Source organism: Sus scrofa, chromosome 5 (genome assembly GCF_000003025.6).
Source record: "Sus scrofa isolate TJ Tabasco breed Duroc chromosome 5, Sscrofa11.1, whole genome shotgun sequence".
Classification (NCBI taxonomy): domain Eukaryota; kingdom Metazoa; phylum Chordata; class Mammalia; order Artiodactyla; family Suidae; genus Sus; species Sus scrofa.
This window is the reverse complement of record NC_010447.5, coordinates 32639916-32665872: the sequence shown is the minus strand read 5'-3', so window position 1 is coordinate 32665872 and position 25957 is coordinate 32639916. Positions and strand designations below refer to the sequence as shown.

Here is a 25957-nt window from a genome sequence, read left to right as displayed (position 1 = left end):
GGTGTAGGTTGCAGACGTGGCTCGGATCCCGCGTTGCTGTGGCTCTGGCATAGGCTGGCAGCTACAGCTCCGATTAGACCCCTAGCCTGAGAACTTCCATATGCCGCGGGAGCGGCCCAAGAAATAGCAAAAAGACAAAAAAAAAAAAAAAAAAAAAAGCTAGAGATGGTTCAAATCAAAGCCCTATTGACAACTTTTACATGTTTCGGTGAAAGCATTGTGTAGAAATGTTTTTTATAGTATCAGAAGTATGATATAAATCACTAGTGGTACTTTCACTACTAGCTTTATTGCTTTTGTTAGTGATGGTTTTAAAGAATTTATTTTTAAGCAAATGCTCGTCATTAGTTGAAAGCCTATCAGTTTCAGGTCTGTGGATTGAAGAGCTCTGTGACAAACTTTCAATGCTTGTTGATGGAGAACCTCTAAAAGAGCTGTTCAGCTTATAAGACACCTGTTTTCTGAAAGGATGTCTTATATTAATATGTAAAGGCCTTAGAACAGTATTTGGCAGAAAAATCCTTGAGGTTATGCTGTACTTAAAAAGATATACTGTTTGGTTGTAATCTGTATGAATGTATACTATTAAGCACATGAAGCAATAATATACTTTATTTGAATTCCATATCTTTTCCATTTATTCTCTTTGTAAACAGTGGTAATATATCATAAAATGGAAAACATATTATGAAATACTAAGGATAAAAGGAAACAAAAATAGAAACATAATAATTACCTGCCTTTTTCCTTGCCTTAAGCTAAAAATAAGCAAGCAAAGGAAAAGAATTGAGCAAATGCATATGTCAGATGTTCTGAATGTTAAGAATTTTTTATTGTTACAGGAATAAAAACATTTATGTCAAGGAGGAAAAAAACCTGTAGAGCTGATACAGAGCTGCCTTGTAAAGCTAATGGAGAAAAGTGTGGATCATTATTTCTTTTGGCTTAAGCATAATTTTGATTATAGTAATTATTATTCAAAACATAGTAATGAGTATTGAAAGTTGACCTTTGAATTTTCTTTCCAGTTTTATTAAAGTATAGTTGACAAAAATTATATACGTATGGTGTGCATGTGAAGTTTTAATATATGTATTCATTGTGAAATGATTGTCACAGTCCAGCTAATTAGCAATCTATCACCTTACATAGTTGCCATTTTTTATGTGCTTGCTGAGAACACTTAAGATCTATCCTCTTAGCAAATTTTAAGTATACAGTACAGTATTATTAACTGTAGTCACCATCCGGTACTTGAGATCTCCATAACTGATTTATCCTGCTTAATTGACACTTTGTACACTTCAGTTAACATCTCCCATTCCCCCGTCCCCCAGTCTCTGGCAATTACCGTTCTACTTTCTGCTTCTATGAGTTTTTTCAGTTTCCACATGTGAGTGGGATCATACCATTCAATACTCACTACATTGTCATTCTATACCTGGCTTATTTCACTTAGCATATGTTCCCCAGGTTCATCCATGTTAGAAAAGAGAGGATTTTCTTTATTTAAGACTGAATTATATTCCATTTTCTGTATCCATTCAATTGTCCATGGACACTTAAATTGATTCTATACTTTGGCTACTGTAAATAATGCTGTAATAAACATGGGAGTGCGTATATCTCTTGAGATACTGATTTCATTTCCCTTGGATATATACCCAGAAGTGGGGTCGCATGGCAGTTCTATAAATTTTTTGAAGACCCTCCATACTGCTTTCAATAGTGGCCTTGTCAATTTGCATTCTCACCAGCAGTGGACAGGGATTCCTTTTTCCCTGCACCCTCACCAACACTTGTTTATCTTCTATATTTTTGATATTAGCCGTTCTAACGTGTGGGGTGAAATCTCACTGTAAAGTTGATTTATTTCCTTGAAGTTAGTGATATCGAGCACCTGTTCATGTACCCACTGGCCATTTGTATGTTTTCTTTGGAAAAAAGTTCCTTTGCCCATTTCTAATCAGATTTTTTTTCTATTCAGTTGTAGTTCTTTATAATTTTGAATATTAGCTCTTTATCAGATATATGATTTGCAAATATTCTTTCCCCTTTCATAGGTTGCCTTTGTACTTTGTTGATGATTTCCTTTGCTGTACGGATGTACCTAATAGTTTGATGTAGCCTCATTTATTTTGCTTTTTGTTGCCTTTGTTTTTGGTGTCAAATCTAATAAATCATCAAGGCCATGTCATGGAGCTTAGCCTATGTTTTCTTAGAAGAGTTATATGGTTTCAGGGCTTATATTGAAGTCTTTAATCCATTTTGAGTTAATTTTTCTGTATAGTGTAAGGCAGTGGTCCAGTTTGGTTCTTTTACATGTGGCTGTCCAGTGTTTTTTTTTTTTTTTTTTTTTTTTGTCTTTTGTCTTTTTTTGTCTTTTTGTTGTTGTTGTTGTTGTTGCTGCTATTTCTTGGGCCGCTCCCGTGGCATATGGAGGTTCCCAGGCTAGGGGTTGAATCGGAGCTGTAGCCACCGGCCTACGCCAGAGCCACAGCAACGCGGGATCCGAGCCGCGTCTGCAACCTACACCACAGCTCACGGCAACGCCGGATCGTTAACCCACTGAGCAAGGGCAGGGACCGAACCCGCAACCTCATGGTTCCTAGTTGGATTCGTTAACCACTGCGCCACGACGGGAACTCCATGTCCAGTGTTCTTAACACCATTTGTTGAAGAGACCTCTCCTCATTTATATCCTTTGTCATAAATTGACTGTGTATGTGTGGGCTTATTTCTGGACTCTTTATTCTGTTCCATTTAATCTATGTGTCTGGTTTTATGCCTTTTGCCAAGGCATAAAAAGCTGATGTTTAATCAGGTTGTTTTCTTGCTATTGAGTTGGAACTCCTTAAATATTTTGAATACTGACCCCTTTTGAAATGTGTGGTTTGCAAATATTTTCTCCCACTCAATAGGTTGTTCCTTCATTCTGTTGATTGTTTTATTTTCTGTACAGAAGCTTTTTTGTTTTGGTACAATTCCATTTGTCCATATTTGCTTTTGTTGCAGTGGATGTTAATTAGACATGTGAAATGAAATTACAAATAGCTGTATATGATTTCCCCTTTTTGTATCCTGTGATTCAACTTTATATGTGAAATTTTAAACAATTAAAGAACTAAGTTCTGTGTATTTAACCAATAAAAAAACTTAACTATAGTAATTTTTGTTTTAAGGTATTCCACAATAAAAGCAAATTTGTTCCACAATTCAAAGGTAACTCTGTCATCCATGAAACTGAGTACAAAAGAAATTTTAAGGGTTTATCTCCAGTGAAAGAACCAAAATTAAGAAATGATTTGAAGGAGAACAGAAATTTTGAAATAATATCTCCTGAAAAGAAGGTATTTGTCAATTCTTTTAACAAAATACAGTCCTCATGATTTGGAACTCTACTTACTGCCACTTGGAACTTTACAGATTTTCTTTTACTTATCATCACTTGAGATTTTTGTTTTTAGCTAGTTCATTAACTTGTTTGTTCATTAAATGTCAAATGTTTATTGAGCACTTGGTAGAAGCCAGGCGTTGAGAATGCAGTGATAACCACACTGAGCCCTAAGCAGCTCTGGGACCAGTGGGGAGACATAAACATACATAATTAAATATTATAAGTGTGATGAATGCTTAGCAATACAGCAGATAAGTCTGCTACATCTAATATCAAATGATTGGCCTTATAGTAAAGTAAGCTCCAGGGCTTATAGTGGTAATAGAAATGTATACTTTAAATAAGAAAATCAGACCGAAACACACATACACACATGTATTTTAAACCAAAGTTTTAGTATTTCAGATTACAGCTAGTGAAATTCACACGACTTACCTTGGGATAGCTAAACATCTACTTTGTGAAAATATGAAACTGGAGCTGTTTGAGTTGCAGCATCAAGTTAAAATTAATGTAAATTATAGGTAAATTGGGGATAAGTCCTATTTTTGAATCTGCTGATATGTCATACCTGACATTTTATGGATTCTAAGAATAAAAATTATATGATTGAAAGTAAAATTATATATCTACACACATATATAAATACACGTAAAAATTACATATGTATATATAAATCATAATTATATATATGTATAATTTATACAAATATACTCTTTTTTGGACTTACATATTCTCAAAGAGAAAAAGGAGTTAAGTTATTCAATAAATCAATGTGCTGGATTTACTCATTGGAACCTTGCGTTGTAACAGTTAAATGTAAATTTAGAATATCAAGGGAAAACGCCAATGTTCAATAGGTAGTAACATCAAGTTTATTTATTTAGGTGTTTATTTGTTAATTAAAATTTTTTCTTAGCCAAGTATCTAAAATTTTTATTGTTAGAAAATTAAACCATGTCCTGAGCTATATATTTCAAGAAACTAACAGATATACTAATTTCAAAACTTGCTTGTTGATTTCTATGTTATCTTTAGTAGTTAAAGCTTCTAAAAAAAATTGTAATTCAGTATCCAAGTATGCTTTATAACATTTGTGTTTTCACTTTAATGTGTAACATATATTGAGCATAAAAAGTTTAAATTATTTTCATTTTAGTGTAATAAAACAGATGATCCTTTAAAATTAGAAGCAGAGATGGAATCAAAAGACTCAAACCAGCCTAAAAAGAAGGTTACTCCTTGGAAACATCAAAGGCTTGGGTATGTAGTTTATAAGAAAAGTATTATGTTATTTAGATGATCAACGTGGTGAAATATTTACTCTCATTTCATTTCTGTTAGGAAGGTGAATTCTGAATATAGAGCAAAATTTCTGAGCCCATCCCAGTATTTATATAAAGCTGGGGCTTGGACACGTGTAAAGGAAAACATACCAAATCAGGTGAGTATATAAATTCAATAAGTCCACACTTTCTTTGATATGATATCAGTTTAATATCACAATAGTTTCCTACAATTTAAAGACTTTTGTTACAGTAATAGCACTAAAAGTATCAGAAATTTAAAATTGTATGTGTTAGGATATAATTTATCAATGTGTTTTACTTTTTTTTATATATACCAACCAGCTCCTTAGAGATTAGTATTTAATTATTATAAGGTTTTTAAAGTTAAAATATTTTTAAATCAAATATTTATGTTAATGAAGTCAATTTATAGAATTATAGCTTTATAGAGTTACATAGATTTGGTAATTCTATAACCTTCAGACCTACACTCTCTCAACTAAAAGTTGATTGATTACATTTTTCAAGATTAGTTTGTCTGACTGGCACCCACTGTCAGCCCTAGAAGGAGTGGCCTGTGCTGGTAGAGGTTCGAGTTACAGTGTTAGGATACCCTGACATATGGGAGAAATTCTAAGGCTCCTAAGGACAGGTTGGAGGGAGAGGATTATCCTAGAATTGGGAAGTGCTAGTTTAGTACTAGCTTCCTACAGCCAAAGGATAAATGGTAGAGCTTTTTTTGGTTGTTGTATAGTTTGCATCTTTTAAACTATATCTTGATGGTTTGCTTTCCTCTCTGAGTGAATAAGCTAAATGAGAACATTTTAGATTAGACATTAGTAAAAGCTCCCCCACCCATCATTATAAAGAGAGTGATGATTTGGATGGGGAATGAATCTTTTATTTAGGTCCAGACTTTAAACCATGGCTAACAATTACACGTAGTCAGCCTCTAGCACTCAGCCGCTGGCTCTTGGCCCTGGCAGCTCCCAGACCTAGTGACTCCTATGCCCTGACTGTTGTCCTAGGAGGTTACTTAACTCCATCCACCATGGCTTGGCCCTGGCAGCTCCCAGACCTAGTGACTCCTATGCCCTGACTGTTGTCCTAGGAGGTTACTTGACTCCATCCACCATGGCTGCTTGTGGTGCTCTCTCCTTCCCTACTTGAGCATGGCTCAGTCAATATAAGCAGAGTGAATGGCCAAACTTGAAGCTGCCCTGGTTATTATTGGGGGAAAACTCCTGTATTTACCCTGGTGAAATCAAGTTCAAAATGTGAGCATTGAAAGCAGCCATGACCAAAAACTAAACTCCAGCAGTTTCTGACCATGCCAGACTTTGGGGAGGAGCTCTGTGTCTAGGAGTCTGTTGGGGAAGAAGGAAAAGCAGAACAAAGGTAGGGCATAGCATGTGGCCATAGAGCGTGAGTGTGACCAGTTGATAGGTGTTAGCCACTGGCCTTTTGCCTTTGGTTACTTCAGTAGGTTGGGTTCATGAGAAGTTCCTTGTTTTGGAAAAATTATCTCTTAGTCTCTAAGACTTGTTTCAACTAAGATGAGTTGGTATTTAGGCCTCAGATCTAAACATTTAGTGGACGGAGATGATTGTTATGTCTGAAGTGATAAGGTGACAGTCCTTATCCTGCCTTCATGTCAGAGAACATTTTTGTTGTTTTTAATTTAAGATCTGTCTTTTCAAGATTTACTATTTTATTGGTTGCTGTTGGTGATTGATTGAAAATATTTAAACTAGTGGAATAATTTGCCTTAACCTCATGGTCAAAATTATTCAAAAAACAAATTGAAGTTAGAGAAGTATAAGGATTTTTAGCTAAGAGGTTAGTGATCACTGTTAGTGATGACAGTTTTAGTTGACCAGGTCAGAGACATTTAATATAGGCCATATTTTACTTAAATCTTACATTTATTCCCTCCTGAAAGACAATTACTGTAGGTGGCCTCATTTTCCTACATCTGACATTTCATGAAACATGATTCATACTCTTCAACTGTACTTGGACATCAGTGACTTTTTTATCATTAGAATATTAGTTCTGTTTTTGAATCATGTTATAGTTTTCTAGTCCACATAGCATCTTCATTTCCCTCTTTGTTGTTTGAGATATTGTACTTTTTGAATCTATTTATAGTCTCTTCACTGGATGTTTAATCCTAAGTCCTGAGGTTGCATTCACATAATATTAAGGTAGTTGGTTTTATTTATCCAGTGGTTATATATTTGTTATCTCTATACTATAATCAATGGCACTATTATTCTGTAAAATGCTCACTTAAAGGGTTGTTTTTAAGTAATAATCAGCAATTGCAATTGTTAAGTCCCATCCTCAGAATAACTACTGGATCTGTGTTAAATGTTTTTGTTTTTTTTTTTTTTCTAGACTGAGTCTTCTAATTATCCCAACCACACTGGTTGAGATAATTTTCTTTTCATGTGTCTTCCAGTAATAGGACTTAGTTTCAAGATAAAGTGTGACATTTGAGAAACTTTCTATAATTTGACAGACTTCTGGGTATAAGTTGATTACTTATTTTGGGGGGATGATTTTGGGGGAAAAGGAGTATTTTATTCCTCAGTTTTCTGAGTTTGAAATTTCTTACATATAAATTTAAAACAATTTAGCTGAATTCCTAATTTGGGAAAAGAAATCCAGAAAGGAAAAGATGCTGCTCACAGTGTTTATATCATATAATCTGATGGTATTACTTGACCTGGAAAAGGGTGTGTTTGTTGCTTTAGTTGAGTTTGGTATGGTTTATTTATATCCTTTTTAGTGGCTCTGGTTTGGGGCTGTAAGGATTGTTTTTAATACTGAGTTCACATCATTGATGTTTTTCCTGTTTCAAATAGAACACCTTACTTTGGAAATATCACCCTCCTATATTTCTTTCTTTCTTCTTTATTTTTTATTTTTTATTTTTTTTGCTTTTTAGGCCCGCACCCACGGCATATGGAGGTTCCCAGGCTGGGGGTCTAATTGGAGCCACAGCTGCTGGCCTATGCAACAGCCACAGCAACACCATATCCAAGCCATACCTGCAACTTATACCACAGCTCACAGCAATGCTGGATCCTTAACCCACTGAGCAAGGCCAGGGATCGAACCCGCAACCTCATGGTTCCTAGTCGGATTCGTTTCCCCTGCACCATGACGGGAACTCCCGACCTCCCATTTTTCATCTTAGTTTAGGATTATGGAAGTTTCAAATCATGTATTCATAAAATATAACATCGGCACAAAGATTATTAACAAAGATTGCTGATAAAGTCAATTTAAAACATGGAGTTTTGAATGTCAGTAACAGAACTGAATAGAGTTTTATGTAATTAAAAAAATTAAAATTAAAAAAAATTGATGTCAGATAAACCTGGGTCACTGTGTACATGGAGGGTCATCCTCTGGTTTGTCAAACAGTGAGGTTACCCCCACATGGTTGGAATGCAGCCTTCTCTGTGGCTCATTCCAGCTTCACCCTACACTCAGGACTGATAGGACCTCCTCTTGAACCACCCCTTCAGTTTATGTCCTGTTCGTATAGTATGGCATAGATCATACCACTATGATGGTAGTAATTTCTCATATAGGAGGAGGTCGGCCTTCTCAACTAGATTGTGCGCACATTGAGTGTGGGAACTTCCTCGCTTGCCTTTGCCACCAGGCATCTACTCAGCCCAGCACTTAGTCCATACTCAGGACAGGTTGTGGAGTCAATGTTGAAATGCTACATCCTCCCTCACCTCAAGGGGTTCAGAGATTAGTAGGGGAGAGTGACAGGAGCAATAATTCCAGAAGAATGAAATGAGTACTAAAGGAAATACGCATAAAGGACTTTGAGAACACAGGAGGAAGAGGTGTTTAGCATGAAGATTTTGTCATGTAGGTGATGAAGTAGCCATGACACATTTGAAGCATGGGGGGAGCTTACTAGAAGTAAAGTTATATCAAGGTACTTTATTATAAGGTTCCTGTGCATTCAGAATACCCTGGTTAAGATTTCAGCAGACTCAGTCCATTTCTCAGTTCTACTTGTTAAAATGCAAGAACCATTACTAGTAATTTTCTCCAAAGTATAAGAGTTGACAGAAATGATAAATGAACATGGCTCAATTTTTTTTGACAGCAAAGAAAACAATATTTTGAATTATCCTTTAGGAATGTTTCAGTTTTGATTCATTAGAGCAATAGGTCTGTGTAGGGATTATGTGGTTTCTTTTGCCCTCGCAGGTGCTGCCCTTTGCTTTGGCTGGTTCCCTACAAATGTATCACTTGCATACCTTTACATCAGTAGTATTTCCTTAAGGAGCTGAGGATATGTTTCCCCAGTTGCTTTTGCAATACCAAGTTTCATTATTTGCTTTTATTGCCTTTAAGTAAAAGAAAAACAATTTTAGCAGACAATATCCACATACCCTTTTAAGGCTTGTAGTCTGTCTTTTTTTGTTTTTTGTTTTTTTTGGCTTTTTGGGGCTGAATCCTGCGGTATATGGAGGTTCCCAGGCTAGGGTTTGAATCAGAGCTGTAGCCACCTGCCTACACCACTGCCACAGCAACACTAGATCCGAGCTGCATCTGTGACCTACACCACAGCTCATGGCAACACTGGATCCTTAACCCACTGAGTGAGGCCAGGGATCGAACCTGCATTCTCATGGATCCTAGCAGATTCGTTTCTGCTGAGCCACAATGGGAACTCCTTATATTTTGTCTTTATGTTAGAAAACATACATTTTTTGAAATTATTTTTAACAGATTATTAAAAAAAAATTTAATCTACAACTAAATTTTTTTTACGTTGTGGAATTGTATTTAGGGAAGCCAGCAGGTGGCAGTATGATGTATAAAATGAAAGGGTTTCGATGTGTAAAAAAGATGCCTTTTCATATATGCATATTAGGGAATTCAGGTCACCTTGTAGTTCTTTGGAACATTTTTTAAAACATCCTGTCACTTTGTTGACTATATTACAGTTATTATATTGTGGGATCTTATTTTAAATTATGTAATTAATATATATTTTTTTAAGTTGAGGTTTCTACGTTGCTGATTACAAGGGAATATTGAGGAATTTGTAGGTGGAAGCCTCCTGAGTCTTTGGAGCTTCTGTAGTAGCAGCAGCTGTGTATAAGACAAGAAATAAAGACTGGGGTGAGGGGCTTCTGATATGTCACTACTCTTCCAGAGGTGGGGAAATAGTAATAGTATTTAGGTTACCTTGTCAGGGACAGCATTCAACTCATGCAGGAATGTGATTGGTTTTCAAGGCAATGTTAAGATAGCTTAGTTACTGAATTAAATGTTACTAAAAATCCTAAAAAAAATTGACAAGTTTGATATATATTTAGAAGGAAGAATAATAAGGTATTTCAGTGATTCCCATTAATATTCAACTATGGCATTAACTTGTCATTAAGTGTGTCTCTGTATTCCTCCCCTAGGGTTCTCTAAATGCCATGTGGTATGCGGAGGTTGGTTGCTTTTGAGTTTTTAAAAACTAATAATGCATAGAGTACTTGTGTCATTTCAGTTGAAGTGAGAAGTAGGTGTCAATATTTTTCTTAGCTGCTGCAAATTTCTCCTTGCCTGCTGGCCTGAAATGAAATAACTGCATTGTGCTTCAGCTTGACTGTTTTAATTTCTGCTTAAAAATGCACATAGTCTGATGAATGTATGTGGCTATTTTTGCCTTTTTTTCTTCTTGGTGTCTGGCTGTATTTGTGCAGTGTCTTGGATGTGCTACTTGGTATTTGCAAAGGAGCATTTACAATAATACATGGTAATACTCTCGTGCACAGGTTAAAGAACTGCGAGAGAAGGCTGAGTTTTATAGGAAACGAGTTCAGGGAACACATTTTTCTCGGGACCATTTGAATCAGATTCTGTCTGATAACAACCGCTGTTGGGATGTCTCTTCGACCACGAGCTCAGAAGGAACCATTAGTAGCAACATTAGAGCCCTAGATCTTGCTGGGTGAGATGTTCTTTGTGTATGGTGGAAAAGTATGTTGTCGATTATTTAGATCATGGAATTATATAGGAAAATGATATGAAGGCTCAGAATTTATCTAGTCAAATGGAGATATACCAGCCACTTGTTACATTTCATTATTTTTAGTTTGTTCTCTGAAAAGTAAAGCTATGCATACATACTTGCTTTGCAGACTTATGTAGAAATAATACATAATTTAAATCTGGAAGGCTGGATTTTATAATATTCCTTGTTAACAAGAGTAGAATAGGGATGTCTATACAGTAGACATAACCAACTTTAAAAAGTAAATAATAACAAAAAAGGCAACAACAATAAAAACTTAGAGAATATTTGCTATTAGTATACATCCATTTCATTCATTAATGGATTTTTGTGATTAATACGGAACTTTGACCCTGATTCAGTGGAAGCAATCTCTGCTATTTGGGATTTTAAAGTGAATTCAGTTTAGCTTTTTATAAGAGGAATAGCACATTGATATGTAGCAAATAAAATAGGTTTTGGTTTTTATGGTGTATTAGTATAGTCACACATACCAAATTGAACTATAAATTCTAATTATGCAACATCTTGTTTTGAAAGTTCATCACAAAATCTGTTCTTTAACAATGACTTGAAAAGATGAATCTATCTGAAGTATAAAATTTGAATCAGCTTACTTGATCCACAAATACCCTTGAATTTGTGCACAAACCCTAATTGAATAACTAAACAAGTTAGACCGAGTGGGGGAGGGGAGTCCTAGTTTATGTATGTAAATGCCAGTTGGGGGATACATAGAAGTTTTGTCAGCAGTGGTGCAGGCATGTATGTGTGATGGTAGGAGTGAAATGAGATGTATTTTATTTTGGAATATTTTAATAGATTGTAACTTATACTGTAAAGTGAACTTTTAATTAGATTTTCTTCTTCAGTGTCTGGGCAAGGCAACATCAGTGGGAAACATACAGCTGTGAACAGTGGAAGGGAATGACAGACTTATTAAAATAAGTATAAACTAGAAACCTCTACTCAAATTTAAAATAAAACCTGTTTTGTTCTGCAGAGATCCTACAAGCCTTAAGGCTTCACAGAAATGTCCTACAAAACTAGAAGAAAGAACATCAGTTTTGGAAGAACAGCCTGAGAAAACTACCACAGAGAAACTGGACGTGTCCGATGCTCCCATACCTGTTAGAAGACGGCTGGCTTGGGATGCAGAGAATACCACCGAAGACCAGAAACATCTGAGAGAGGAGGAGGAGGAGGAAGAAAAGGAGGAAAGGGACAAGCAGGTTAATGTGGGAGAACTAGAGAAGTTGGAAGTGCAGGAAGAATCTAAAGCAGACAAGATGCAAGAAGGGTGAGAGTTATATAGAAGCATTATCGTTCACAGTTAATATGTATTTTGTTTTGCCACTAATTAATTATAGTGGTTTACACTCTTGGTTTTATGACTAATAAAGGGCAGAGTTTATTTTAATGAGATGAAATAGGCATTTCTGTATGGCTTATGTAATTTGGTTCACTCAGGTATTTGAGTCATCACTAATATTTTTTTTTTTAAATAACAGTTTTATTTTTTATTTATTTATTTATTTTTTTGTCTTTTTGCTATTTCTTGGGCCGCTCCCGAGGCATATGGAGGTTCCCAGGCTAGGGGTTGAATCGGAGCTGTATCCTTTGGCCTACACCAGAGCCACAGCAACGCTGGATCCGAGCCGCGTCTGCAACCTACACCCCAGCTCACGGCAACGCCGGATCGTTAACCCACTGAGCAAGGGCAGGGACCGAACTGCAACCTCATGGTTCCTAGTCGGATCCGTTAACCACTGCGCCACGACGGAAACTCCAGTCATCACTAATTTTAATTGAATGCTTGAACACTGAACTATTTGGGGAGAAAATACTCAGGGTTGTTTTCATTTATATCCTGCGAACTATGATTTGCTAGATCTGTAAATATCTCTGGAAGTTCGACTTGATGATTTAAGGAGAATAGCTGATATATTTTACTGTCAGATGGTTAAACCAAAAAAAGATGGAAAAGATAATGTTTTGTAACATTAAAATAAGTGATTTTTTCTGCGAATAGCTAATTCCTGTTGATTTATATGCAAATTGTGTTGAGGGAGTCATTCTCTACCATTAATTATGGTGTTTTTTGTGCATAGTCCAACCCCCTTATCATTCATTCATGAGTTCTGTAGCCAATATGGAACTCTGCTTTAATGGAAGAATTCTCTGGTGTGTTGCTGACTTGCAGTGATTGCTCCTCTTTTCCAATATTCAGTTAGTCTTAACTGCATGTGGATTTGTTTGTTGTTTTTTCAGAAACAGAATGGCTTTCTCTTACAGGTTTATACTTTATTTTTGCATAAATAATGGCAAATTATGTTTTATCACATTTTCTGGAGGACATGCTTTGTAATAGATTGTTTTAATTTGTAGTTCGGAGTCATCTTCTGTGTCTTCAGGAAAAGGAGGCAGGCTTCCTACTCCGAAGTTAAGAGAACTTGGAGGAATCCAGAGGACTCACCACGATCTTACCACTCCAGCTGTTGGTAATAGGCAAAAACTGCACAGTTCTTATTTCACTGCTTTTTCTACCTGATACTTTAATTTAATGGAAAACTGCATTTTTCCAGGTGGTGCTGTCTTAGTGTCTCCATCTAAAGTGAAGCCTCCAGTCCCAGAACAGAAGAAAAGAACATCCTCTCAGGATGGCTTAGAAGCTTTGAAGAATGATTTTAGGAAGGTGAATATCTATATTTGGGGGAAAACATCTATTCAGAAAGTAATTATTTTAGTTACATACAATGAATGAGAGATTCAGATTTTAGAAAATTCTATCATCTATAGAAATGACACTGCTAACCTAATTTCAGAAAGCAAAGGGATTTTTTTTTTTGGTAGTGGCATTGTACTTCTGCTAATACACTTTCAAATCTTGTCAGTAGTGACACCAGGAAGAGAGAGAGGAAAAACAATACTATTTATTGAACATTTACTCTGTGGTAGTTTTGTTCCAGCTGTGTTCAAGGCACTGATTTAACATGGGAGATGTAGCAGTGAAAGAAATAGACAAAAGTCTTGGCCCTCACTGAATTTACATTCTAGTGGAGGAAAGAGACAATAAACAGGATAACTAAGTAAAATACATAGTAGTTTAGATAGTGGTGAGCACTAAGGAGAAAAGTAAAGCAGAGGAAGGGGCCAGGGAAGTTCTCACTGAGGGTGGCATTTGAACAGAATCTGAAGCAGGTGGAGGACTGATCCACGTGCGTATCTAGGAAGGCATCCCAGGCAAAAAGAATGCAAGTGCAAAGCCCTCGGGGTGAGAAGACACCTGATTCCTTAAGGAACAAGCAGGAAATCTGTGTGGCTGGAACTGAGAGCAGGAGAGGGTAGGATGGGCAGTGAGGTCACAGGCATGATGGGGGACTGAATGTTTCGGGCATTGTAGATGGTGGCAAGGACTTTGCATTTTGTTTTGAATGAAGTGGAAAGCTTTTGGAGAGGCAGAGCAGTGAGATAATTTGACTTAAGTTTTTCCAAGGTTTCTGTGGCTATTGTATAGGAAGGGTGCAAGAGCAAGGGTGTGAAACTAGTTATTCAATTATAGTATCTAGGCAAGAGGTGATGGTCATTGGGATCACAGAGGTAGCCTTGGAGGTCACATGAAATCTGATTCTGATGTACATTAAAAGTATAGCTGACAGGATTTGTTGATGGACAAGATATGGGGTGGGAGAAAGAAAAATCAAGGATGACTCAGATTTTTGTCCTGAGCAATAATATGGATGGAGTTGGCATTTAACTGAGAGGGGGAAGACAGTGTGAGGAAAAGATTTGTTGTTGAAGACGAAGAGTTCTGTTTTGGACACATTAAATTTGAGAAGCTTATTTAGACACACAAGTAGATGTGTTGAATATGGAGTTGACTCGGTTTGGAGTATAGAGGGCAGGTTGGGCTGTGGATATAGATTTGAGGCTCTTTATCATATAGGTGGTATGGGTATGTAAGGGTTTGAGACTGAGGGAGATTGTCAAGGGAGTGGGTATAAAATAGACAGGTCTGAGCCCTGTTTTTCATGGGCAGTTGAGGAGTAACCAGCAGAGACTGAGGAGGATTAGCCAATAAAGTGGTGGGAAATAGGAGATGGTAGTCAAAGATGAGGAGGGAGTGTCACTGTTACTGATGGGTCAATAAGGTAGGAGGATGCATTATTGGATTTAGCAACATAGAGGTTATTGGTGACCTTGGCTAGGGGCACTTTTGGATATGGGGAGGGGAAGGACAAAATACAAGTGAATTCTAGAGAAATGAGAGGAGAGGAATTGGCAGCAGCCCCCACAGACAATTCTTTCAAGAGCCTTTTCCAAGAAGGGGAGCAGAGTACTAGAGTGTTAGTTGGAAGACATTAGATCAAGATCGAGGAGAAAACAGCATATTTGTGTGTTGATGAGAACAGTTTTTAAAAGGGAGGAAAGACCATGCAGACGTGAGAAGAAGATTGTTGGATAGATGTCTCGAGTTGGAAGAAGGGCCTAGGATCTGGTGGAGATGTGGAAGGGTTGGCCTTAGGCACTGTGACAGTGCCTGCATGGTTACAAGAGGGAAGGCAGAGTACATGGGCACTGCTGATGAAACATAGGAAGATACGATGGGAGCTTTTGGAAAGTCTTCTGACTGTTTCTTGGTAGCAGATGAAGAGAACAAGGCTGGGGAAGAAAATGTTGAGTTTTGAGTAGAGAAAGGAAGGTATGATATAGTCTTATCAGAGGGTAAGAGAGTGAGTGAGTCAAGTTAATGGTGAGATTATTGCAGGGCAATATCAAGGGCCATGTTTAGGTTAATGGTCCCAAATCTGATGTAAGACCAGTAAGGATAGGGTGTGTGTTTTTTCCCAGGCACAGTTGGCTTGCAGAGGTACTGGATAAGTAGACAGTTGGATTTAACTGAGGTTAATGATTTGTTAAGGGAGCAAGACGAAGTGAGTAAAAGAGGTAGGGGAGCTAAGGTAGATGTAGGGAAGGGATTATAGTGATTGGCTCTGAAGGTTGAGTTGAAAGGGAAAATAGGACTTGAGAAGGTAAGGCACAGTGCAGAGGTGACAGGATCAGTGATGGAAGGTCTTAGAAGACTTAAGGACTCGTTGGAACTGGGGTACCTTTGGGGATTCGTTTTACAGTTAGGAGGTAGTGCCCAGAAATGAGGTTGTAGAAAGCTTGCAGTTATGAGTTATGACAAGGCTTCCCATAGGGGAGTAAGTAGCTGAAGTAGGATAGAGAACATTCAGAGAAGAGGTTCAATTTCTCTGGGGATTTTGCTCATGGCTGTTCATGAATTCCAAACGACACAGTGGAGAGTTGTCAGGTGTTGGGGAGAGATGAGGGAGAGGATCAGAGTCCAGGCCCCAACAAACCCCAATATTTGGAACAGCGTAGCTCAGAGCAGGTACTCATTAAATAGGTGTTGAATGAATGTTGTTAGAGTAACAATCCCTAAACCATTTCCCATTGCTTATTTGTATATGGGCTTATTAAAGGAAATGTGACAATAGGAATATGGTCAGAAGATTGATCAGACAGATGTTAGGACCTCTTGCCCCCACAAGGACTATTCTGCCCCCTTCTCAGGGATCCAGGCTGCCACCTGGAACAGGTGAGCTGGGCAGCTTTGGCTGTAGTGCTGACTACCCTAAGCTGAAATGGCAGCCCAAATCCATATTTGCCATTGTCTTTATATATATTATTTTTATTTATCATGGAGTTGATTTCCCGAGTAATAAAAAGAAATTTTTAAAGTAAAATTAGGGGTTCTCACTGTGGTGCAGCAGATTAAGGATCCAGCATTGTCTCTGTGGCAGCACAGGTTTGGTCCTTGGCCTGGCACAATGGGTTAAGGATCCAGTGATGCCCAAAAAAGAAAAAGATAACAAATTAAATTGAGAGTCATATTTTCCTTTAACATGTTAATGCCAGTCTCTACCTCATCATTCACACAATACATTTGTAACATTTTAGTTACAGATTCCTCTAAAATAAGCAGGTTTCATATTAACAACTTGATTAGAATTCCCTCCATGTGAATTTTTCCTACCAATACTACCATGGGCTAGATTTGGTTATTTTCCATTTTCCACCCCTTGGTTACGGTAGGCAGAGGAGTCATTAAACTTGCTATACACAATCATTTTTCCCCTTTGTTTTCTTACCAAAACTCCTATTATAATAAAATTAAATCCACAAGTCATTTGTTTTATACTAAATTATCCCTGTCATTCAGTTGCCCTTGGTTAATATCATTATATATCTCTTTTTACCATAGGAATTAGGAAGAATATAGCATCATAATATCCAGACATATTTTCATTAACTTTTAATGACATACCTTGAATTGTGGGAGTATATGGGGCAGCAGCAATTTGGGTAACCCGTGTCGGGGTGAACCGATAACAGTAGTTACTGAGCACTTACTGTATTCGAGACTTTGTGCTAAGTACTTTATATATATTAACTTGTTCAGTTTTCATGATGACTCGGGAGGTCATCACAAAAACTGGGAGGTACATATTGTTATTATTCTATTCTGTTATTTAGGTGGTGAAACTGAAGTCACACAGCTGCTAAATGGTGGAGTAGAATTTGTTCCCAGGCAGTCTGTTCTCAGCCCACATTTTTAACCCCTAAACAACACTGTCTGACAAGACTTTAGAGTAGAATTCTTTTTTTTTTTTTTTTTTTTTTTGTCTTTTTTGCTTTTCTTGGGCCGCTCCCGCGGCATATGAAGGTTCCCAGGCTTGGGGTCAAATTGGAGCTGAAGCCGCTGGCCTACACTACAGCCACATCAACGCTGGATCTGAGCCACGTCTGCAACCTACACCACAGCTCACAGCAATGCTGGATCCTTAACCCACTGAGCAAGGCCAGGGATCGAACCCACAACCTCATGGTTCCTAGTTGGATTGGTTAACCACTGTGCCGTGACGGGAACTCCTAGAGTAGAGTTCTCATAGTATTGGTTTGGTTGTCAAGTACTATTTGCACATTTTATAAATCATATTAAAAATCTATGTGTGTGTTAGCTCACCTCATTCATTCAGCAGATGTTTCTTATCCATATACTTACATGCTAGATGCTATGGTTGTGATAATGAGCAAAAATAGACGTGGTACATGATTTTACTGAACCTGTAGTCTTGGGAGAATCACACCTCCAAAAAAGTAAAATTAAAACTAATTATAGTTTCAAAGAAGTTATATACTTCTATGCTATTCTGTGCTATTCTGGAAGGAAATGACCTAGTCATGGAGGTCAGGAAACTTCTTGAAAGTGAGGGATGCTTCTTTGAAGAAGTCACAGTTGAGTTGAGATATAGTGGATGAAGAGTTAACCATGTAAAAAGGGTGGAGAGGAGAATCATAGCACATGACAAGATGCTAGGGAAAGAAAGGACGTGAGGTTTTAAGAAACAAAGACCAGTACATTGTGTGGCAGGGAGCAAGGTGCAAGATGAGGCTGGAAAAGACCGCAATATTGAGAATTTCTATCACGTGCAAAGGAAAGCCATTGAAATATATTTTAAATATGGGAGTGTTGTGATTGATTTATATTTTGTAAGCTCTTTTCTGGCTGGCATAGAAGGCAAGAGCAGACTTTAGAAGCCCATTGCAGTAATCCAGGTAGGAGCTGTGATAGCTTGGACTAAGGAGGGTGGGCATGGAAGTGAATGAAACTGCAGAATTGTGTAAGCAGAACAATGTCAAGGCCTGGGGCTTGGTTGGATAATGGGGCACAAGAGATCTTGAATGACTTCTAGGTTTTTGGCTTGCCCAACAGCATTGATGGGGGTGCCATGCACTGAGTAAGAAAACCACACAAGAGCTGTCTTTGGAGAGAAATACCAGAAGTTTCACTTTCACTCACTCAATTCAGTATTTACTGTGCTCTTCCTGTTTGCCAAGCACTGTTCTAGGATCTGGGAAATTCACTGGTAATCAAGACCAAAATCTCTGCTCTCATGGAACTTACATTTTCAGTGGGAGAAATAGACTGAAAAGATAATTTTTAAAAAGATAATTTCAGGAGTTCCCACTGTCGTGCAATGGGGTCAGTGGTGTCTCTGCAGCATCAGGATGCAGGTTCAATTCCTGGCACAGTGGGTTAAAGGATCAGGCATTGACAGTGCGGCATAGGTCACAACTGTGGCTCATATATGATCCCTGGCCAGGGAACTACATATGCCCACGAGGCCAAAAAAGAAAAAAAAAATTCAGATAGTAGGAAGTACTATGAATTAAATAAAACTGCAAATGACCTCCAAGGGGTGGAGGAGACTGCTTTTTTGGGTCATCAGAATAGGCATCTCTGAGGGGGTGACACTTTAGCTAAGACCTGGCTAATGAAGGAGGTGCCCATGTGGAGATCTGGGCCGGAGATTGTTTTCTAGGTAGAAAGAACAGCAAGTGCAGATGTTCAACAGTGAGGGTTTCAAAGAGAGTGAAAAAGCCTGTGTGATTGGAGCCTAGAGAGAGTAGAGGAGAGAGTGGGGGAATTGCAGTAAAAAGGGAGGCTGGGGAGGGAGTGGGGATGTTACTCTAAGGGCGCTGGGAAGCCCTTGGAGGATTTCAAGCAGCAACGCAAATATTATCTCTGACATACCTGATAATTAAAGTCATTCTGGCTACTCAGTGAAGAATGCGCTCTACTGCGGGGAAGTAGAAGCAGTGAAATCAAGAACAGATGAAATCAGTTAAATTAAATCTGGGAACCCCGTGTATTACAGATATGCTACAGATTTAAGTCAGGTCTTTCCAAGAGTAATAAAAACCAATTTGACAGGAATTCCAAGTTCTGCATGTTTATGTAGAAAAAAAATTTAAAGAATTTTCCTAAGAGACTTAAAAAGGGAAGCAACTGGAAGATTTTTGGTTTTATCTTAGATATGGATTTTTAAATATTTGTTTTTTGAATGAGAACTCAGGCTATCTCCACTTTGAAGCATCGAGCCCTCTAAGTGCAGGAAATGATGTATAAGGTCAGAAAGCAATGTTTTGAATATTGCATTGATAAACTCAAGGTTAGTGACCAAAGGCAACAATTACAAGGGATACTCAGGAAATTTTGGAGCTATGTTTATTTTACTTGTTTGCATTCTCCTAAAAAGTAAAATTCTACAGGGATTTTCTATGATAGTGATACGTCATCATTGTGGAAAAATAGAAACTAAAAAAGAAAATAAGTAATATCACACCTACTATTCAGAAACATCTGATGTTCAATTTGAATTAACTAGATATATAATTTTTTCTTACACTGTTGATAATTTTCATAATATATATTCTCATGTAGCACTGAATTATGAGCATTCTTCCATATCATTAAGTTGTAATGTTTAATTGTGACATGATATATGATCTGTAGTTATAGTTTTTTTAACCAGATGCTTATTATTGAAAAGTTTTTTTTTTTTAAAACTAGGTGCCTACTGTTATTTCTTAATTTCCTATTTTGAAAAAAGTGCTGTAAAGAAATCTATCCTTTAGCTACATTTTTGTTCATATTGTTATTACCTCTTTTTATGAAAAGACTCTAAGTATTAATTTTATGGGTAAAGAACACAATTTTAAGGCCTTTGCTATATGTTCTGCTAGCTCCCTGGGAAGGTTGTGCTGCCAGTAACACTGGATGAGATTGCCAGTTTTTTAACATCCTTGTCAACTTAGCATATTATAGTTTGTTTTCTTAAAAAAATTAATCTTTGTAATTTGGTAACTAAAAATTTGTGCCTCAGTGCTTTTATTTTGAAATTATTCGATTATTAGGAAGGATTAGTAGGATATAGAATATGTTCACTATAATTTGTATATGAATTGCTGATATATATCCTTCTTCTACCTTTAAATTAGGTTTATCTGACTACTTTTAAAGAAATATTTATATAATAATGGTAATAATTCTTTGTCAATCCAGTTGTGTATTTTCTCCAAGTTTGTCATTTTATTTTATATTTGTATATTTTTTGTTTTTATTTAGCTAAGAATGTTTATCTGTATTGGTTGTTAGACTTATAAAGCCTTGCTAACATGGAGGTTTCATAAATTTTCCCCATATTTTCTCCTACTGCTTTTATAGGGCTTTTTTTGGTGTGTATTTAAATGTTTGGTTTATTTATTTATTTATATAAATGTTTGCTTTATGTATTTATGTATGTACACAGGCATATATGTATCTTTTGTTGTTGTTGTCATTTAGAAGGAAAGTCGTGCTATATCCCTTCTGACTTCTCCAGCTGCTGGTTTAAAAACAGTTGATCCCCTGCCTTTGAGGGAAGATTCTGAACCCAATATCTCCAGATCTGCTGAGGCAACTCTTCCAGTTTCAAAAATTCCAGACTATCCAACAAACACACCCAAGCAGTCTCCTTCTCCACCTGTGCCCCATCCTACTGGCATCCAGCTCGTCGAATTCAGGGCTCCCTGAGAGACCCAGAATTTCAGCATAATGGTAATTATTTAAGTTTTAATTTTTTGTCTATTAAAATGAAATTGTTACACTGGTAAGTACAAAGGCTATAAGTATGTGCTGTATGTTAATACAGTGTTATTTAGTTTTTTAGTTAATGTAATAGATTTCTTTAAATAGAAAAAATCCCTCATCTTTGGAAACTCTCACTTGTGCTGTACCCCAGTTCACTTTTGTGTAAGTAAATGTGAAGTGTCTTTCATGTTCTTTCCTGTAAACATACAGACAACCCACTAGATGCCAGGAGCACCTCTTTCCTAGGTGCGACCACCAAAAATGTCTTTAAGACATTACCAGATTTTGCCTGTGTGTGGAATTCAAGGTGATAAATTACTTTCCATTAGTTATATTAGGTATTGATCTGCTATTTTCTAACATTCACTATTGTTGAGAACTCTGGTGCTCTTTTTATCTTTGATCTTTTCTATGTGGCTTTCTTTTTTTCCTGGTGGCTCTTGGCATCTTCGCTTTATACCCAGTGCTCTGAAATTTTATAATGAGTTCCTTTTCATTTACTAATAGTACTTAGTAGATCTTTTTTCTTTGAAAACTCATGTTTCTCAATTCTGAGAAATTTTCTTAAATTATTAATCTGTAATTTCTTCCCCTCCATTTTCTGTTTCCTTTTTCTGGCACTCCTATTTTTCAGATTTTGGACATGTTGAACATGATATTTTCTTATCTTACTTCTCCTATTTTCCATTCTTTTATTTTAATTTGAAATGGTTGTTAATTTCTATCTCTACCTGAGTTTTTAAAACAATATTTTGCTACATTTTTAATTTCTAAGATTTTTTTTTAATACTGCATTTTCCTTTTATATAGCATACTGTTCTTGTTTCATAGATGGCATTGGTTTTATCTGTTTGAGGAGCTAAATGGTGTATGTAATAATACTCCTATTTTGAATATGGTGTCCTTGCCGCCAGTTGAATCTAGTGTCCTTCAGTTAAAGTAGCTCTGATAAACCTTTAGAGATGAGACCTACATTCTTTTCTTAGAAGAGGTGGAGGTTACCTTGTGTAAATTTTAAAAGATCTGGCAGACTGTTTTGTAGAAAGACTTTCAACTAGATTTCGGATTCAATCTTAGCTTCACTCCAAATTTCAGTGGTACTCAGTACTCCCGGACTGTAGGGAGCAGATTGGTTGCTCCTTGGTTTGCTGCCTTAGTATTCAGCTCACTTGGCTGTCAGCCACACATTCACTGCCCTGCCATTTGCTTTCTACTTCCCAAAATGTTGTCACTGTCTCCCATTTTTTTTGTCCTGTGAGTTTATGTCCTTTTTGTAGATGTAAATAGTTCATCTACCATCTTTAAAGGGAAGCTTACTATATTAAAGTTAGAATAGATCAATATTATCATTGAAAAGAATTTTGGGAAGTTATCTATTGTTTGTGTACATATTTGCTAAGCACATACAAATTAACGGGTGGCCCTATGGTAGTAATTTCTGTTAAAGGTACAAAATTAATAAACTATCTGAAAGCCTACTTTCACTTAGAGTTGACTATAAATAAGACATACTGTTAGGTGGCTTTGAAGGATAATTTCTTCTGGCTTTTTTTTTTTGCTTTAGTGGGAAAATCAAGGATGAATAATTTCCAGTTACCTCAGCATGAAGCCTTTAATGATGAAGGTAATTCAGTAGTCAAATAACACAATGTATGAGGTTTTATTATATGGTAGTTTATGATAGTAAATGATCTTACATTCGATTAGCACTTTATAGTTTACAAAGTACTTCCACAGGTGTCATTTCGTTAGATCTTAAAACCCTGTGAAGAAGGTGAAATTATCCCAATTTTGTAAATGAATAAACTGGGAACTAAAGCCTTGAATCTTTTTTAAAGCAAAGAGATGATAAGAGATTATGCCTAGCATCACACCCAAGGTCAGTACTCTCTGTTTCCCCCCCTGACTGGCTAGTGGCTCAGGAACTTGGCCTAGCACTATATCCATCATTTTCTTCAAATGTCTGTATTATCTCAAAAAATGTATGACTAGGGAAAATAATTTTTTATCTTGTATAGTTTTTATTCTGACAAATTCGTTTGCTTCTAATGGCAGGAAGGATTTCTTGATGTTGAACAATTAAAATTGCTATTTTAATCCACCCTAAGAAGTATGAAATTAATAAATATATGTTTTAAATTTGAATGTCAATTTGAATTAATACTTCATGTATTATGGTTTCACACACATTAAAGGATGTCTCTCCTCTTAGCAAGTTTGGGACTTTAAGAATTCAGTTAATTAGAAATCAAGTTATGTTTTGAAATACCAATATCTGGACGGTTTGAATCCAATTCTGTTTTATTTTTAATGGAAGAACAGTGTTTGCAAATAATTGGATAGTAGATTTGCTTGCTTATAATGATGAATTTCAGTAATAATGAAGGGTAGCATGTTAAAGTGAAACATTATTTCTACATTAAGTGAAATTATTTTTAGAAATGTGATGTGAGTACCATGTTAGGATATGACGTTTTGTTTTTAAAACATTAAAAAAGCTTTTTTGCTCAGAACAGCTGTGCTTTTTAAAGTAGGACAAGACAGTACGATGATGAATTGTTTCCAAGTAAGATCGAAGTCACGGGCCATGTGTTTAGGTGATATCATTGTGGGATTTCAGGAAAGAAACAGAATGCTCATTTAACATTAAAATGTTTGATTTCCAAATATGATAAACTTGGAAAATTACTGTGAACTTTCTTAAAAATGTTAATATCTTATATTTTAATAGATACTTGTTTCTTACAGTCAGTATTGACATTACAGAGCTTGATGCTTTTAATTTTCTGTTAATGTTTTAAAACAGTATTTTTATAAGAGAATTTTTGCACTGAGTATAATTCTTTCGTTGCAGATGAAGACAGATTATCTGAGATTTCTGCTCGTTCTGCAGCTTCTAGTCTTCGGGCTTTTCAGACTCTGGCACGAGCTCAAAAAAGGAAGAATTTCTGGGGCAAAACGTAATTAGACATACACTTAATTGAGTTGCTTTTATCTAGGTGAACCATTGGCAGAGTATTTTTATTGCTTTAATATGTTAAAACTTTTCAAATGTTTGGATTTTTTTCCTATCATTTCCTACTTAAAAGAATTGTTTGATTTTTCAATAGCCAGTTCAGTTTACTTGGAAAATTTTAACACAGGTTCATACAAATTTAACTTTTGAAGAATTCTTTGTTTCTATCCCAAAGTACAAAGACATAGATAGATTTGTATTTCTTCACATGTTCTAACTTGTGTTAGGTGTCAGGGAGAGCTGGTAAAATTATGAAATTCACCTATCTAGAGAATATTCTTAAAAAAGACTAAAGTGAAGTAAAAATTAAGATCTAAGTGTGAAGTATGCATTCCCCCAAGATTGGCTTTATGTATCTTTCCAATTATAGATGTCATAAAATGAATTTGTTGTTCCTTTAATTTTTTCTGTGGTATTTATTTTTATTTTAGTACCTTCTGTATATAGCTACAGTGTTTTAAGATAATTGTACTTTAGATTGAAAATACTAGCTTTGTATATACTTTTCTTATTTATGTAACAACGTTTGCTGAGAGAATATGTATATTTTTGATCTTTGTGTGTATTCTGTTTGTATAAGGACTTTGGCTTACATTTGAATAATGTCTGAATTTTGAAAAATTATTTGTATAATTGAGAATTGAAACTTTATAGCGATCTTGAAATAAAAATTGATCAAGTGTTTTATTATGTGAAACAAATAGTTATCTCTTAAAAACATTCTGCTCACAATAGGTTAAACATGTTACACTTCTTTTGCTTCTGTCCAAATACAGGGAAAATTGAGTCCATAGTATTTTTGTGGAAAAATGCAGACTCATTCTTTAAAACTTTAAAACAAAATTTTCAACTATACTGCTTTACTCATAGGACATGTTCTGTGGTCTTACTCTTTGTCTTGAGAATCATGATAAATTTAATTTTCTAAAGAATTTGGATTTTATAAAATATAATACATAAAATATTTACAACAATACGTAGAAGGTACTGAACACAGAATATTCATGCCTGTTAGAAAACAAGTGAATACTCTGTTCTAAAGTGCTAAGTTTGGCCAAGAGTGCTTTTGCAAATCCTTGATTCACAGTAAGTTTGTTAAAGATCCTATGTTATCATGAGGTTATAAAGAACTGTGGGCAGGAGTTCCCGTCGTGGCTCAGTGGTTAATGAATCCGACTAGGAACCATGAGGTTGAGGGTTCGATCCCTGGCCTCGCTCAGTGGGTTAAGGATCGGGCGTTGCTGTGAGCTGTGGTTTAGCTTGCAGATGTGGCTCGGATCTGGTGTTGCTGTGGCTCTGGCGTGGGCCAGCAGCTACAGCTCCAATTACACCCCTTGCCTGGGAACCTCCATGTGCTGTGGGAGCGGCCCAAGAAATGGCAAAAAAAAGACAAAAAAAAACCAAACAAACAAACAAACAAAAAAAAACCTGTGGGCATATGGAAGTATTTGCTTACATCCCACTGACCTTTTAAAACAGTTTGTTGATTTAAGAAGTTACTAAGACACTGACGATGGAAGTAAAAGTTAAAAATTAGTGTATAACTTGGTTTTAAAACACAAATCATCTTGGCTTCTATACAAATGTGTGCAGAGGCATAGTAGTTATAAAATAAATGTGCAACATTGTTCCTCTGGAAGCTAAAGAGGCATTGTCTTCTTAAAAGTTGATTCGTTAGTTAGGATAGAGTTTTCAATGGCTCATCACTGATCTACAGTAA

The 25957-nt window shown here is 36.3% G+C and overlaps 1 protein-coding gene across 1 annotated transcript in view; it reads left to right on the top strand.

The window, feature by feature from the left end:
- Positions 1-24934, top strand: part of MDM1 (Mdm1 nuclear protein) — a 32686-nt gene extending 7752 nt beyond the window's left edge. Inside the window, 12 exon segments of the mRNA XM_013997708.2 lie at positions 3183-3350; positions 4557-4660; positions 4742-4841; positions 10143-10172; positions 10500-10675; positions 11742-12038; positions 13127-13239; positions 13324-13433; positions 20937-21114; positions 21117-21188; positions 22786-22845; positions 24076-24934. Coding sequence (XP_013853162.2) covers positions 3183-3350; positions 4557-4660; positions 4742-4841; positions 10143-10172; positions 10500-10675; positions 11742-12038; positions 13127-13239; positions 13324-13433; positions 20937-21114; positions 21117-21188; positions 22786-22845; positions 24076-24185 — 1518 coding nt within the window. The 3' untranslated portion in view covers positions 24186-24934.